This window comes from Anguilla anguilla, chromosome 7 (assembly GCF_013347855.1).
Source record: "Anguilla anguilla isolate fAngAng1 chromosome 7, fAngAng1.pri, whole genome shotgun sequence".
Classification (NCBI taxonomy): Eukaryota; Metazoa; Chordata; class Actinopteri; order Anguilliformes; family Anguillidae; genus Anguilla; species Anguilla anguilla.
Window position 1 is genome coordinate 28,530,457 of NC_049207.1, and position 13,090 is coordinate 28,543,546.

The window sequence follows — 13,090 nt, forward strand, 5'->3', positions numbered from 1 at the left end:
GGCTTAAATGAAGCAAGACATTTGTACCATTTACAATACTAACAATACTTACATTAGTTTATATTGATAATTTAGGAAGAAATAAAGTGCCACAAATGCGTTGTCTAGGCAACACATCAAAAATGTATTTGCTCTTTTTTAGTTTGCAATGAAATACTGAGAGATCCCATATGTAAAACAGGTTAAACTATACATGTCCTGGATCAAAAACTCCTTATCCCACAAGTGCATAAAATCTAAGGGTAGATATGCAGAACTACTAAAGATTTATGAAGCAAAATAGTAAGCAGTGTACCCAGTGTCTCCCAAGTCTATCCAAAATGTCTAAATTATGCATTGCTATAAATCACAACATAATCATGTATTTCACTACAAATCAAGTGTTTTGACTCAACTCACTTTTGCATAATTTGCAAGTGGGAATTACAAGCTTTTCATCGGTACAGTGGTCTAAAATATCTAGGGGTCCAGAAACATATCCAAAATCTCTCCTAAAATACTTTTTGTCCATTATAAAGCATATAAATGTGCCCCTTATGAAGGTTTAAGATGAAACATTGATATCAGATTTATAAATAATGCAAAAACATTATCACACAATGTGGTACAGTACCTAAATGTTAACTCTCGCATGTTTTTCTGTACTCTACAGTATTTAATGTTTTTTTTGTATGGGGATGGGATGACATTAAAACAATTTTCAACCGTCCACCACATTTTGGAAATGTTCCAGCTCACATCACATCCGGTGCATGAAACTCAAACCCTGCTGAAACTACCAACGAACGCTTACGTTACAGTGTGAAATATCCTCATTATAAAAAAACCACTAACCTATTTAAAGTCACTCAATTTAAAAAATAATGTATATAACTGAAATAGGTTGAGCAGAAACACATATCAACGCAGAAATCTTATCTGTGCTCAGTAGTGTAGGTACACTCAATCAGTCTTTGGTGTCCATATAACAATAATGACTCTCTTTAAGCTCATCTGGCACGCATCTGATGACATCATCTGTGCACGCAGCATTCTAGATCCCTGTCACACACCAACGGTGTGAAGATTTTCCCCCCACCAGGTATAAATGTGAGGGATAGCTATCGCTAGCTCTTTTCCTGCATGGTCTCTTCCTGCCCCTTTCACCCACTGTCCTTTGAGTTTTCACATACTGTGGAACTCCTATGGGCCTAACTCGAGTTCTCACAACTCTGTAGAACTAATTCAAAGGCTTGTAGAATGCCTAAGATTGCTGCTGTACAAATAAAGTTGCTGTACGCAGTAACCAGGCTCTGCAGACTTAGCTTGCCTGCTGCGACTAAAGGCTGTTTTATACTTCTGCATAGTCTGCATAGTTTGCGCAGTTTGCGTTGTGTGCGGCGCTCACGAACGGACAGATCATTTATACTTGTGCGGCATGTTGTACATGGTGTGCAGGCCACGTAATTAGATTTTATTACTGACCGTTATAGTTCTAAATAAAATACCTTCATTCATATTTCCAAACCTTCTAAATACTGCACCAATGACTACAAAAATGCTCAGCTGGATTTAACTTGTTGCAACGAAGACATTCACCTGACAAAAGCACGTTGCCTAAAGGTTTTGTGAATCAACTGTTATAATGCCAGTGACCTCACGTCGGCAGTCAACCAATCATATTCTTTACGGCATATGCGGGCACTGGTTGCTAACTGCGCGCTTTTAAATTCTTGAGGAGGTACTCGGCCTCAACGCGTGGTCTGCAACCGTTGCACATGCCGCACATTCCGCACATCCCCTACGCAGACCTATTTTTACGTGTACTACGCAGAAGTATAAAACAGCCTTAAGCCTAGCCCATCCGGCATGGAAACCAGTGCACACCTAGTGCTGCGCCAGCTAACCACCACAAAGAACCTTTCCGACGATTGACTGGGGGGATGAACAGTATCGCCACTGCTAAAGAACAAGGACTCGGCTTGCGCGCCACACACCTGGAAACCTCCACAATTTCACAACGCCAAGACTGTTCTCTCCAGGACCCCACAGCGACCACCGGAGGCCACTACCTGTGTGAATGAACAGACAGTAAGACTGAGCAAACTTTCCAGGCAAACAGAAGTTTAGCTTAGTCTGTATTGAGTTTAATGTGATATTGTGTGTTTCCATTCTGTCTTTTAAAATAATTTGCGCTGGCAATGTAATAGAACACAACCACACACGTGGTCTTCCTCTCTACCTCTTTCTCCCCGACCAACTTTCCAACCCTAACGACACCACACTCACAATATAGTCGATAGTGAAGAATAACTAGCTTTGTTGCGTGTATCGCTTAAGGCCTGAAGCTACACTTCGCTCTCCGGCACTACCGAGAGCAATACTCCTTTGTAGCTGAGCTAAGTTATTAGTCATGCCAGTAACACTATACATATTGACACTACACATACGCGCCTAACCCGCCATTTGTATGTGGCTATTATTGTAGCAGAATTATTTGCAAATGCGTAATCAGATTTGTACACAGATCTGTAAATGCGTACATAAATCTGTAAATGCGTAGGCTACTCAGATCTGTAAATGTGTACATAGATCTGTAAATGTCTGTATCATCAGTTACAACGCAGGCAGGCCTCTCAATTGGCTGTCTTTTTACACATGATTTTTGCTACATTTCTGCCGTGGTAGAGATCTGCAAATGCGTGTCGCGATTTGCAAATGTGTGTGCTGTGTGGAGATTTCTAGGTTAACTACGACTCCCATGGTGCACTTCAATATGAAACATCCAATCGCCGAGTTTAATTAAAATTCTGCGTATTTACAAATCTGATTACGTATTTGCAAATAATTCTGCTACAATAATAGCCTCATACGTTTGTCCTTCCCCCTTTCGTCCACAAAGGGAAACTTTCACTCACGTACCCGAACACACACACGCACCCCTACCTTCCTGTATCTAGCATAGCCTAGTTTTCCCCATTTAGATTAGTTTGTGTATGCTCTGCTTGTACTTTTGTTTAATAAATAATTTTATTAAGCTTCTGTCTGTTTTGATGTTGCTAGAACATGAGAATCTGCATCAAAATAGCCTATCCAGAAGTATATCCTTCAGGTAATCATAAATCTTTGATATAATTATTTGATCATTAATATTTGTAATATTGATTATTAAGTTCCAAATTTATGGTTGGATAGTCTAGATAACCGTAATTTTATGAGACTGATTTTTAATTGTTATATCGCTTTGCATGGGAATACAGAAGTATAATCCCGACGTAAGTGGTGCCCCATGTAAGGCTATATTGTCATTTCCCCAACAGTAGATAGAAACAGAGCGAGAGAATCAATGCTGTCGTTCTCTTCTGACTTGGTCCAGAAAATAGTATCAGCTGAGTCTATCATATGCCCTAGCCATGCTCAGAAGTTCTCAAGAATAATAATATTTTCCAAGAAATGACGAAAATCATTAATAACGTTTCGCTGGATGCAGTGTCTTTTACTGCTCCCACAGAGTGAATGCGTAAGGGGGCGATGATGATTCACAACTTTCAGATACACAGTGCTATAAAATGCTATTCCGAAAATAAAATGAGTTATATTATACATCGCCAGAAAGCTTATTCGGTCACCTACTGGATAGATTAATTCTCAATCAAGCCAGGTTGTACTAAAAATACCGTAAACAACGTGTGGTATTACACACAGCTATTTTGGAAGGTACCCAGGTGTCACAAATTAATGTATATTTCACAAACGGATTGTTGAAGACAATAAATGACCACAGGACCTTGAATGGAGCATGTGTAAAACCAAATGTGAGTATATTTGTTCTATATTTAGTCACAGATATTGATAATAGACTGCCATAATTTTATTCTACTATTATTCATCTTGTTAATTTCAGTGTTCAGTGAGTAGCATTTTTCACATCTGTACTGGGATACCTTTGGCTATTGTTGGCTTTATCTCGTTGCTATGACGAAATACAAATTTTTAGTGGTGAAAGAATGTTTTTATGAATGCCTAGATAGACACTATTGTCCAGTGGGTGGGGGGTGGGGGGTGTAGGTGCAGATGAGACTGCAGGGAGGGGGTGCTTGTTAAATGGAGGACAGGCGTGACAACGCTGGCACTTAGAAACTCAGCAAAGTTGTTTTCAGCATAGTTGTCCTGAATCGTCTACTAATAAAGCTAGAACACAGTGTTGGTGTTTTCAACTCATAGTTTGGTTGCAGGAGCACTGAAAGTATGAGTTGAACAATCTTATGACGCCGGCACCATGGCCACTAGGGGATTGCGGCAACAAGTTAAAGAACATTAAAAGTCCTTTTTTCGTTCTCTTTTCCTCTCTCTTCCTCTCCTTTTCTCCTAATTAAATTCTCCGATGAGCAAGACTGTATTTGTGTCGTTTATAGAGGAAAGTCCATTTCCTCTATGGTCTCTTCTCCTCCCTCTCATCTCCAGTTACACATAAATGCAATTTGAAGGGTGTGACCTCATTAGCCTCGTCTGTCCATTTATTGCCTCCAGCGATCATCTCTGTCTTTCTTTCTCTGTTTTCCTCTGTCTGTCTTTGTGCCTGCCCATATTCTAACACAAACTGAAACTTCTTCAGATTGCACCAAGGCTTCCCCTGACTCCCTATAAGTAACCTTTCTATTTCTTTATTTGGATTTCCTTTTGAATACTGTTGTAGTTAGAGCTTTGTAAAGATTTGCAAAGCTCTGTCTAGTTGTACTTTATTTAGTTGCAATACAAATTGCAATACAAACTTTTTGAAAGAACAGTTTAAGTTACATTACACTTATTTATTAATAATGGGCATCTGTGTCTTGGTTATACTGCATTTCTGTATTCCTGAGAGTAACACTCATGTTTTCCACTTCTGTGAGTTGCTTTGGATTAGAGCGTCTGCTTAATAATTGTAATGCAATGTCTGTCTGTCATTTGTTTTGGTTTCCTTTTTTTGGTTTTTTGGTTCTCTCTTGCCCTGGGTGTCTGTGTCAATAATTTCTGCCCATAAATGTTGTCTTTACTGAGTAAAATATTTGGAGAGTAAAGATACTTCAGGCATTGAGTGAACTGTGTAGATGCTTGAGAGATGTTGCATTTGAGAGAGTAACCTATGTGTATACTGCCATAGTTTCTCAACATAAGTGGAGTGTTCCTGAGCTGTCAGTGTTGTGGGGAAGGCACCCATTATTGGCGCTATTCTCTACCCACCCCTCCCCTCATGAGGTAGCAAGAAGAGGTGAGGACCATGTGCCTGTGGCTCATCGCGACTGACCAGGGCACCCACCGGGTCTGCACTAAGAGTCCTTACTAATGTACACACAGGCTGGGACCGGTGTGAATGCAAGCAAGACTGAAATCCTGCTCTGACCTTTAGTGCAGCTTAATAGGGTAGAGTGGAGTGCATTCTGGGTTCTTGTTTGTGTGAGATTGCATGGGCGCGTGCGTGCTGTATGCTAATGAGTCAGATTACAAAAAACAAACTGGTTTGTTCCACTGTGTTAGACAATAGTATAGCGCTTTAGCTGAGTGTGCAAGTACATTCCATTTCATAAGGAATAAGAGTTGATAAGTGAAGTAGGTATGAACTAAACAATAAGGGAAGGGACAGGGTCCCCTGTGTGGCCTCCTAGTTTAGTGACTAGTTATTAAGGTGCATGACAGTCATGCCTCTTCCCTGTGCTGCCATCAGTAGTAGAATGAGCTTCATACAGTGATCAGGACAGCAGAGACTCTGGGCATCTTTCTATTCACACTGATCTTTTATCTTTCTATTATCACCTTCCACACCCCTTCCAGTCCCCACCCTCCTCACCCCAACTCAAGCATTGCCACCTTTTTACTGCTGCATCTCTAATGTGCTGTTGTTACAGCACTGTACTCTGATGGGGCGGGGGGGGGTGGGTGGTGGTGGTCATTTTAAGTTGATAATTATTACAGTGTTGTACAGTGTTGATAATTATTTTTTTATTTTTGATAAGCTGTACTGCTCCTGGCTGTGAGTGCTCCTACCATGGCTTCTCTGCGCCCCGGTTCACGCAAGTACTCTTGTTGACTGCACTAATATTTTCCATGTTGTGAGTCACTTTGGATGAGAGTGTCTGCCAAGTGACAGTGTCATATGTCTCGTCATGTAATATGTAATGTCATGTAATGCAGTGGAAATGATGAACTCCTGTTGCTCTGTCCAGCCCCTTCCCCCAATCCCTTGCAGCCCCAGAGATATGTGTACAGGAAGAAGGGGGAAGTCATCCTGATAAGAAGATACAGAGATAGAAAACTCTAGGGAAAAGGAGGGGGAAATTGAGATGATTCATGAGAGATAGAGAGATGTAGAGATTGGTAGAGTGGGAATTGTGGTGAGAAGGAGAGAGCTAGGAAGTGAGGGGAGGGACTAGTAATAGAGGTAATGTGTGTGTGAGAGAGAGAGAGATAGAGAGAGAGGGAAGGAGGGAGAGAATGTGCGTCAACAGACAGGTGAAAAGACAAAACGGCTGTGGAGCACCAACCGTTTCCAAAGTTTTCCTTTAACCGTCTACAGAGGAGTAGGGAGCTACAGACAAAAAAACACCCAGACCAAAAATTTCACATTCACTGGCACACACTCGCACATGCACCAAGAGAGACAGGCAACACGCACACAGTCACTTAGTACAGAGTTCTTGTAAAGATGATTGGTTGTGTTCGAGATTTCTTCACTTACGAAACCACCAAGTCTGTGGTAGTGAAGAGCTCAACCATTGGCATCTTCAACCGCGTCGTTCAGCTGCTTATCATAGCCTACTTTGTGGGGTCAGTACCAAGAGTGTGTGTCTGTGTGTGAGTATGAAAGGCTGTGTGTTTGCGGGTGTGTGCGCGCCTCAGCATGTGCCTGTGTATTTCTGAGAACATCTGTTTGTGTGCGCCAGCATGTGTCCAAGTGTGCATATGTGCGTGTCCTTTTTGGCTTTAACTGCATTGCAGTCACCTGTATGTAAAATTGTGTGTGGTAGAGGTTTTTTACTCCTGTATGTAGAATGAGTGCTACAGGTTGTTAGCGCTGTATGTAAAATGAGTGTGTGTGCTGCTGGTTGTTAGCGCTGTATGTAAAATGAATGTGTGTGGTACCGGTTGTTAGCGCTGTATGCAAAATTTATGTGTGTGGTACCAGTTGTTAGCGCTGTATGTAAAATGAATGTGTGTGCTGCTGGTTGTTAGCGCTGTATGTAAAATGAGTGTGTGTGCTGCTGGTTGTTAGCGCTGTATGTAAAATCAGTGTGTGTGGTACCGGTTGTTAGCGCTGTATGCGAAAGTTATGTGTGTGGTACCAGTTGTTAGCGCTGTATGTAAAATCAGTGTGTGTGGTACCGGTTGTTAGCGCTGTATGCAAAATTTGTGTGTGTGCTGCTGGTTGTTAGCGCTGTATGTAAAATGAGTGTGTGTGCTGCTGGTTGTTAGCGCTGTATGTAAAATTAATGTGTGTGGTACCGGTTGTTAGCGCTGTATGCAAAATTTATGTGTGTGGTACCAGTTGTTAGCGCTGTGTGTAAAATGAGTATGTGTGCTACAGGTTGTTAGTGCTGTATGTAAAATGAATGTGTGTGGTACCTGTTATTAGCGCTGTACACAAGATGAAAGTGTCTGGTACTGGTTGTTGGCACTGTATGTAAAAGGAGTGTGTATGGGTACAGGTGGTCAGCCTTGTATATGAATGCAGCACATGTGAAATCAGTGTGAACAGAAAAGTCCATATATTAAAGAATGAACAGAATTGAACTAGAATTGGGAAATTGAATAAAATGAAATCAGCTGTGGAGTTTTTCTCTCTCTTTTCTCTTTGTTCCTTTCACCAGGTGGGTCTTTCTGCATGAGAAGGCCTATCAGGTGCGAGACACGTCCATCGAGTCCACGGTCATCACCAAGGTGAAGGGCTTGGGTCTGTATAACAACAGAGTCATGGATGTAGCGGATTATGTCACCCCTGCTCAGGTCAGCAATGCAACAGTAACTACAAATATTAACACCGCACTGGAGACTAAAGAGGCAAAGTGTTGCTGACAGTGTTGCTGGAGTTTGTTGCTGGTCTTGTGTAATTTATGTTTTTTTCCAGGGTGCCTCTATGTTCTGCATAATCACCAAACTCATCAGCACAGAAGACCAGATTCAGAGCAACTGTGCAGAGGTGAGACACTCTCACAGCCAAGGTTTTATATTTATGATTTTACCCCTCCAATATGGACTGTCCAATTAGTTTATGTTAATGCATACCACAGTACTGTCAATTAGCAAATACATAGACAAGCGTGCACTCTTCTCTGAAAAGTGGGATGTCAGCCTCACATTTTATTGATCATGCAGTCCACAAGTTAATCTCATACAGATATAGGGCTGAGTCGGAGAAGAAGGCTTCATGTGCAGATTATGCAGACAGACTGTTAGGTGCCCAATTCACTACAGGGAGTTTCTGATGCGTTAGAGGGGGTTGCTGGTAGGGATGGGCATTTGGATGATTTTTAGTGCTTTTAGTATCTGGGGAGAGCTTGGATAGAGTATTCGTGTGCGCATTTACTCCAGTGATTATTGCTATTTTGGCAGTTCCATTACTTTCCCCATTTTTACCATTTCCACGATTTCCTCACTTTTCTATGCTTTCTGTGGCTTTTTGGCAGTTTTTGATGGGAACTGTCAACCTTAACATAGCCTACAGTGTTATTTGTAGCCTATGGGCTAGGCCAGTGGCACCGGAACTAGCTTTGAAGTGGGGGGGCAGCACATGGGCAAGTAGCAGTGACGTCATGATTAACAACAAGGTCTCACACTTCGGTGTGGATGAAATTATTAGTAAGCCAATGTGTTGTATTGTGGAAATAACTAAGGGTTTTCGTATTTTGTTTAATTCTAAAAATATTACTAGAGAAAAGCTAATGTTACTGCTGGACATAGTGTTGGTGGGATGAGTCATTTTTTTATACAAACAGTCTACATCCCTTGTCTGCACTTTTTCCTGGCTAGCAATCTCAGCAAGCTAGCATGCTACAGTTGAGGCCAAAAGTTTACTTACTGCTAGGGTAAAGATATTCAAACTCAGTTTTTCACAAGTCCGCACATTTTATGTCACCATACATTTATTTTGGCAAGTCAATTAGGGCATCTACTTTGTTCACATCAGGGGTAATTTCAAAACAATCAATTAGAGACAGATTTATTTCAGCTTTAATTCACTATATCAGAATTCCAGTGGGTCAAAGGTTTACATACACCAAGTTGACTGTCTCTTTAAACACTCTGGAAGATTCCAGAAATTGATGTAATGACTTTGTAGAAGCTTCTGATTGGCCAATTGTCATAATTAGAAGTTAATTGGCACCTGTGGCTGTATTTAAGGGCCTACCTTTAGAGCCACTGCCTGTTTGCCCTTGATACCTTGTGAAAATCCAAGCAACTCAGCCAAGACCTCAGAAAAAAAATTGTGGACCTCCACAAGTCTGGTTCCTCCTTTCTAAATTGAAGGTACCATGAGCATCTGTACAAATATAAAAATCTTGGGACTACACAGACACTGCATCGTTCAGGAAGGAGGCACAAATGAACTCCCAGGGCTGAACGAACCTTGGTCCGAAAAGTTCAACTGAACCCAAAGACAACAACAAAGGAATTGGAGTTGGAGGCATCAGGTACCAAAGTATCTACATCCACCATTAAGAGAATCCTACATCGCAATGGCCTGAAAGGCTGTCGCGCAAGGAAGAAGTCCCTACTCGAAGACCGGCATAAAAGAGCCAGGATGAAGTTTCACCAGGATCACCAGGATGAAGACCTAGCCTTTTGCAGGAGTGTTCTCTGGTCAGATGAAACAAAAATTGAACTTTTTGGCCATAATGATCAGCGCTATGTATGGAGGAGAAAGGGTGAGGCTTTTAATCCGAAGAACACCATCCAAACTGTGAAGCATGGGGGTGGCAGCATCATGTTGTGGGGGTGTTTTGCTGTGTCCCTTTGACTGGTGCTCTTCAGAAAATAGATGGCATCATGAGGAAGGAGTATTATCTAGAAATACTGAAGCAACACCGCAAGACATTAGCTGGAAAGTTAAAACTTGGTCGCAGCTGGGTCTTCCACCAGAACAATGATCGTAAGCATACCTCCAAAGTTGTAACAAAATGGCTTAAAGACAACAAAGTGAAAGTATTGGAGTGGCCATCACAAAGCCCTGATCTGAATCCCATTGAAAATTTGTGGACTGAATTGAAAAAGCAGGTCTGAGCAAGGAGGCCCTCAAACCTTACCAAGTTACACCAGTTCTGGTAGGAGGAATGGGCAAAAATTTCGGCAAATTATTGTGAGAAGCTTGTGGAAGGCTACGCCAAGCGTTTTTGTTTAAGTTAAGAAATTAAAAGGCAATGCCAGGAAATACTAACAAAGTGTATGTAAACTTTTGACCCACTGAAAATCTGATATTGTACATAAAAACTGAAAGAAATCTGTCTCTTAGCTATTTTGAAATTACCTCTTATGGAACTAAAGTAGATACCCTAATTGACTTGAAATTAAATGTATGGTAACATGAAATGTGTGGAGTTGTGAAAAATTGAGTTTGAATGTCTTTAGCCTAGGCTAGTGTATATAAACGTTTGGAATCACTTGTAAATGCAGATGTCACTTTAGTTACTGTTCCTATTAAAACACTAGCCAAAATATACCAAAACTTAGTCACTAAAAGACTGTTTACGATTACATACATTTGGATTCCTTGACACACACACGATATAGTAGCTGAAAAATACTTCTGGTGAACAAATTCACTTGCATGTAGCCAAAACAGACTTGGCAATGTCTCCCGAAATATTTATTGAACTTTCCCACTGTTCGTTGGAGACAAAGAGATTGTAATTCTGCTTGTTTAACCTGAAATATGTCATTCAACCTCGATGCATCTGCCTAAAAGGTTTGTGATACATTTTACCCCATGTTAGGTTTTTCCCCGCTCTCCCCTACATTAAAGGTGTGCCGTTATCGTTGCTTTTGTGCAATAAAATCCGTGCTTGCTTGGCCCTGAGGTACAATCACACTTGAGTGAGTAGTTTTATACTTTGTTCACACATTTTACAGTAATGCTGTCTGTAACCCTGTGGCCTAGCCAGAAATCAATATTTGTGAGGGCCGTGAAAATATTGGGTGGACTAAGAACCAATGTACATGAGGTCTGAAGCATATGGCAAGCATACAACATAACTACACGCATACTGCAAAGGCTTTTGACTGACATGGACATGAAAATTGATCAACAAAATGTAAGCCTACATAAAACCCAAAATATAAAAGATAATTATCTGCTGAACATTTCCATTTATGGCCATGTGAAGCCTAGCCTACTGTCAGCTCACTATTGAACTGTTGAGCTTAGGGAACTAACTTTCTCTTTGCTCAAACCTCCACAACAAGCTGATTTAGCCCAACAAAGTTATCCAGTTAACTAGCGAGGTCCTCACTTCAATGGCTAGCCTTGGTTGTTAGTTTCTGAATTTTGCTTGTAAATTTCTCCTCTGTTGCTAAGTGTTGTTTTTTCAGTTCAATTTACCAGCTCCAGCTGCAAAATGCATAATGTATGTACATACATACAAACACACTCGCACGTTATACTTACTTTCTCCTGATAAACGTGAATGTGCTCATTATGCAAGATTGGGGACAGCAAACACTGGCACACATGCTCGCCACCAACGTGATGACAACCAAAGCCACTTTTCTTACTTGAGTTTATTATTTATCTTATTGTTTCACCACTAGCTGTTTTCCCTTCTCATACCTACACAATGGTGCTCGCGGGCTAAGATTAAACACTTCATTTCATCCAGCTAACACTGCCTATCTGCTGTATTGTTGGTGCATTTTGATATACTTTGATTTGATTTAATCACTCTGCTATCTCCGGTTATTAGACTAGTTATTAAGAGGCAGAATATAGCTTACCTTTGTGCAAATGCAGCTTGCTGTATCTCTCTGCAGTATTGACCTGTACATGTCTAGGCATGAAGTGTCCAAGTTTTATCCACAATAGACACCAGGTTTCTCTTTAGCTATAATGTTGCAGACAACGTTGGAGCTAGATGTGGGAGGAAGTAGTATATAGCAACTGTCTCTCAGCAGGGATTGGTGGACTGGAGTGTTAATCATCCATTTTCAAAAGGTCTATATTTTTGCAGCATATAATCTACAAGGCTGAACTTCAGGACAGTCTCTCAGACCAGCCTTTCCTACAAATGTAAACAACTGAATCATGCTAGCGACCACTCTGCCTTGCCTGCCTGAAACCCACATTGCGTCTGTTGGCGCACGATGAAAGGTGACATTTGAAAACAACCACCAAAAGTGTGTATGTGTGGGGGTTTTTTTAATTGTATCCAACTCGATTAAGTTATGAATACGATAGAAACGGCTAATGACTACTGACATAACAATGTTGATTGAATTATTGTGCTAGGCTAAATATTTTCTGAGTAAATTAGCAAATTCCAAAAACTAACTCCTACAATGCGAGGTTCACTGATCATAGAACATTGTGACATCCCATTATCAAAAAGTTGGGGACCCCCATTATCAAAAAGTTGGGGACCCCCATTATCAAAAAGTTAGGGACCCCCCCCCCCCCCCCCCCCCCTCCCCCACCCCCACCCCACCTGGCACCTGTGAAACAAAGTGCAACAATGTTGATTCTACAATGTGCTGGGATCAAGATTCCAGTCCTTGGCAGTTGTTGTAATGAAATGTTTGATGCCCCCTGTCAACAAAGTTGCTGTTGACCTCCCCTTCCCCCGTTACGGTAACGTGTCAGTAACAATATGCTTCAAAAAAGACTCAATCCTCGCAATGTATTGCCATCCCGCCAAGTTACAGTACTGAGAGTTTGGCACTTTTCAGGGTTTCCTACAGAACCAGACTCTCAGCCTTTAAAAACATTAATTTCTGTACCTTTGACCTCATGTCAACAGACAGAATTCACAGACAACTTCACACGTCCCCAAATAAAGCCCCAAACTTTTTGTATTTTTTGTTTTTTTCTTGTTGTTCTTTTTCCTACCAATTACATCGTCACAAATGCTCCAGGCCCACAAAGAATATG

The 13,090-nt window shown here is 41.1% G+C and overlaps 1 protein-coding gene across 5 annotated transcripts in view; it reads left to right on the forward strand.

Moving 5' to 3' along the window:
* The first annotated feature begins 666 nt into the window (after positions 1 to 666).
* Positions 667 to 13,090, forward strand: part of p2rx3a (purinergic receptor P2X, ligand-gated ion channel, 3a) — a 56,440-nt gene continuing 44,016 nt past the window's right edge. For 3 of the 5 annotated variants that reach the window (XR_004766127.1, XM_035425771.1, XM_035425775.1), the window contains exons 1-4: positions 667 to 3,794; positions 5,973 to 6,783; positions 7,824 to 7,959; positions 8,081 to 8,152. Coding sequence is in view for 4 of the 5 variants with exons in the window: in XM_035425771.1 (XP_035281662.1) it covers positions 6,662 to 6,783; positions 7,824 to 7,959; positions 8,081 to 8,152 (330 nt within the window). In the remaining variant the exon portion in view is untranslated. Of the gene's footprint in view, positions 3,795 to 5,891; positions 6,784 to 7,823; positions 7,960 to 8,080; positions 8,153 to 13,090 lie in introns of those variants that run through there. The other 2 variants (XM_035425774.1, XM_035425772.1) reach the window with 2 other exon arrangements.